Raw genomic sequence first — 2,782 nt, forward strand, 5'->3', positions numbered from 1 at the left:
CGCTGAACGAGCTGTGACCACCATGTCTTGTTCCATGTATGTCTGTGATGGGGTTGGGCGACGTAGATAGAGAAATGGGGACACGACGCCAAGGTAGACGAGCAAGTCGGGTCGCAGTATGCGGCACGCGGCAGCAAGGTTAGCTAGCTAGCGCATGGCGGCCATGAGAGCGAGCAAGCGAAATAGGCTGGCATCTTGGTTAATACACAGGGGGTGTTTGTTTCCAGTGACTTTTTGGTGTAGAGACTAGAAAAAGTCCCTAGCAAACCAAACAGGGTGGGACTTTTTTGGACTTTTTACTAAAAGTCCTTAGAAGCACCTCCTTGAGAGTCTTTTTAAAAAGTCCCAGGAACTAGAAAAAGTCCTAGGACTAGAGAAACAAACAACACCATAATCCCGTTTAGGCCTCAGGTACTGAAGAATGAAATTAACGGTAGGATTTAGTTATACTGGTCCCCCCCCCCCCCAAGCAGTATAGGGTACCCTAAAAAAGCTAAAAAAAATTATGCTTGTTAAAGTGGTGCATCGGGAGCTCCGCCCCTGCCTATATGTACGCCCACAAGGCTCAGTCAGCAAAACATCAGTTTCACCAATCTCCCATCTATTCCTTCTAGGCTTAGTACATGTACACTCGGAAGGGTCTTAAAGAGGTGGAGAGGTTGGCAGTGGCACGCGAAGCGAAGGGCGCAGCAGGAGGTTGGCCTTCCGCCGAGCGGTGACACCGAATTGCTCTGTCATGTCGAACTCGGCCAGGTTTGAGATGTTGGGCGCCTCCCAGTCAAAGTGGAGCAGCATGCTAGCAAGCGGGAGTTTCACGCCGGCCAGGCCAAACGCCATCCCGGGGCACATTCTCCGCCCAGCGCCGAACGGCAGCAGCTCGAAATCTGTCCCCCTAAAGTCCACGTCTACCCCAGCGCCAGACTCGAAGCGCTCCGGCCGGAACTCGGCCGCGTCGGGCCCCCAGGATCGCTCGTCACGGCCTAGTGCCCAGGTATTGACGATCACTTGCGTGCCCTTGAGCACGTCGAAGCCCAGAACTTTGCATGGTTCCTGGCACTCACGCGGGAGCATCAGCGGCAGCGGCGGGTGCAGACGGAACGTCTCCCGGATGACCAGGCGCATGTATGGGAGCTCGCCGAGCTTGCCCTCGTCGACCGTGCCATCACCCTCGAAGGCTCGCCGTACCTCCGCCGTCGCCTTCACCATCGCTGCTGGGTTCTTCACCAGCTCCGCCATCGCCCACTCTAGTGTGGTCGCCGACGTCTCGCTCCCGGCGCTGAAGATGTCCTACGCGCAGGTCAAATCAATATTGATAAGGAGGGGTTAGAAGACACGGCAGAGATCCGTGCAATATATACAGTCTGAAATGTAGCTAACTCGATATATACAATATGGATGGGATGCTCACAAAAATGACGCCTTCGACGGCAAGCATGTCGATGACACCGTCTTTGTGTATTTTGAGGAGCACGTCCAGCACGTCCTCCTCGCCGCCCTGGCCCTCCTCCCTCCTCTCTAGATGCTCGTGGATGATGCCCTTGATGATCCCGAACACGCTGGCATGGATCTCCTCGGCACGGCGGAGGGCGTTGCTGAGCCGTCCGGCGAGCCACGATGACGGCCAGAGGTCCGCCGTGTTAAGCCCGGTGGCAAGGCAGACTATTCTGTCAAGCTCATGCAGGAACAAGTCCCGCTGCTTGGAGTCGCACCGGCTGCCCATGACGGCGCGGAACGTGCCGTCGGAGACGAGCGCGGACAGCAGCACGCGCAAGTCCACCACGGGACCGGCGGACTGGATGGCGCAGAGCATGGTGGCGACCTCCTCCTCGCGGATGGCTCGGAAGGAGCGCACGCGTCCCGCCGTAAGGACCTCCGTGACGGCGATCTTGCGGAGCTGGCGCCAGTAGTCGCCGTAGGGCGCGAAGATCATGTCCCGGCCGCCGCAGGTGAGGACGCCCATGGTAGCCGTGAGCCGCCGCGTCGCGAAGACCAGGTCCTGGGTCTTGAGTACCTCGCGCGCCGCGTCTGGTGACGACAACACAATTGTGGGCACTGAGCCGAGCCGGAGCAGCATGACCGGCCCGTGGCGCATGGCCAGGTCGCGCAAGGCACGGTGCGGGAGCTGCCTGACGAGGTGGTGCAGGCTTCCGATGACCGGCAGCTGCCACGGCCCCGGCGGGAGCCGCAGACTGTTGTTTGCCTTCTTTCTCCATGTAACTGCAAGCGCCAGGGGCGCGAGGACGAGAGCCCAGACGAGGTAGACGGAGTAGTACTGGGAGGTGGTGGTGTCCTCCATTTGTATGTGCTATGAAGGACGTCGCATGCCTGAGAGATTCCAAATCATTTCGACCACATATATATAGACTTCAGTTTGTCTAATTCACATCTAGATATTTTTTTAAGGATGTCACGTGTAAGCTGCCATAAATAACACAGCAACAAAGAATAAATAAAAGCTGGCACAAAAAAAAACTACCAACATAGTAAACATCAGGTTAGATGTGATATAACTATGTCACATCTAGACATAGACTTCTCCGAGACTTTCGACATGTATGCAACTCTCTCGATCGATAACAACATAGTAGAAAATATCTCAACCCTGCTCTGCCAAAATAAAGTTTACACATACCCTAGAGGGCTAAAGTTGAAGAAGGCGTACATCCTCCTCCATACAAACAGCCGTATACATATTGCCTACCACCGGCGCTCCGGCTGCTAAGGAATATAGTACCCGCACGTGCCGCACCACTAATTCCAGATCTGAGCCGTAAATTTCCAC

The 2,782-nt window shown here is 55.7% G+C and overlaps 1 protein-coding gene across 1 annotated transcript; it reads right to left on the reverse strand.

Annotated features, from left to right (window-relative positions):
• Nucleotides 1-518: 518 nt before the first annotated feature.
• Nucleotides 519-2,314, reverse strand: LOC123158045 (zealexin A1 synthase-like). The gene is made up of 2 exons (XM_044576188.1): nt 1,409-2,314; nt 519-1,287 (listed from the first exon to the last, which is right to left on the reverse strand). Exons 1-2 carry the CDS (start codon nt 2,294-2,296, stop codon nt 643-645), a joined length of 1,533 nt encoding a protein of 510 aa, XP_044432123.1. The 5' UTR covers nt 2,297-2,314; the 3' UTR covers nt 519-642.
• Between the last annotated feature and the right edge of the window lie 468 nt (nt 2,315-2,782).

This window comes from Triticum aestivum, chromosome 7B, assembly GCF_018294505.1.
Source record: "Triticum aestivum cultivar Chinese Spring chromosome 7B, IWGSC CS RefSeq v2.1, whole genome shotgun sequence".
In the NCBI taxonomy this organism is placed as follows: domain Eukaryota; kingdom Viridiplantae; phylum Streptophyta; class Magnoliopsida; order Poales; family Poaceae; genus Triticum; species Triticum aestivum.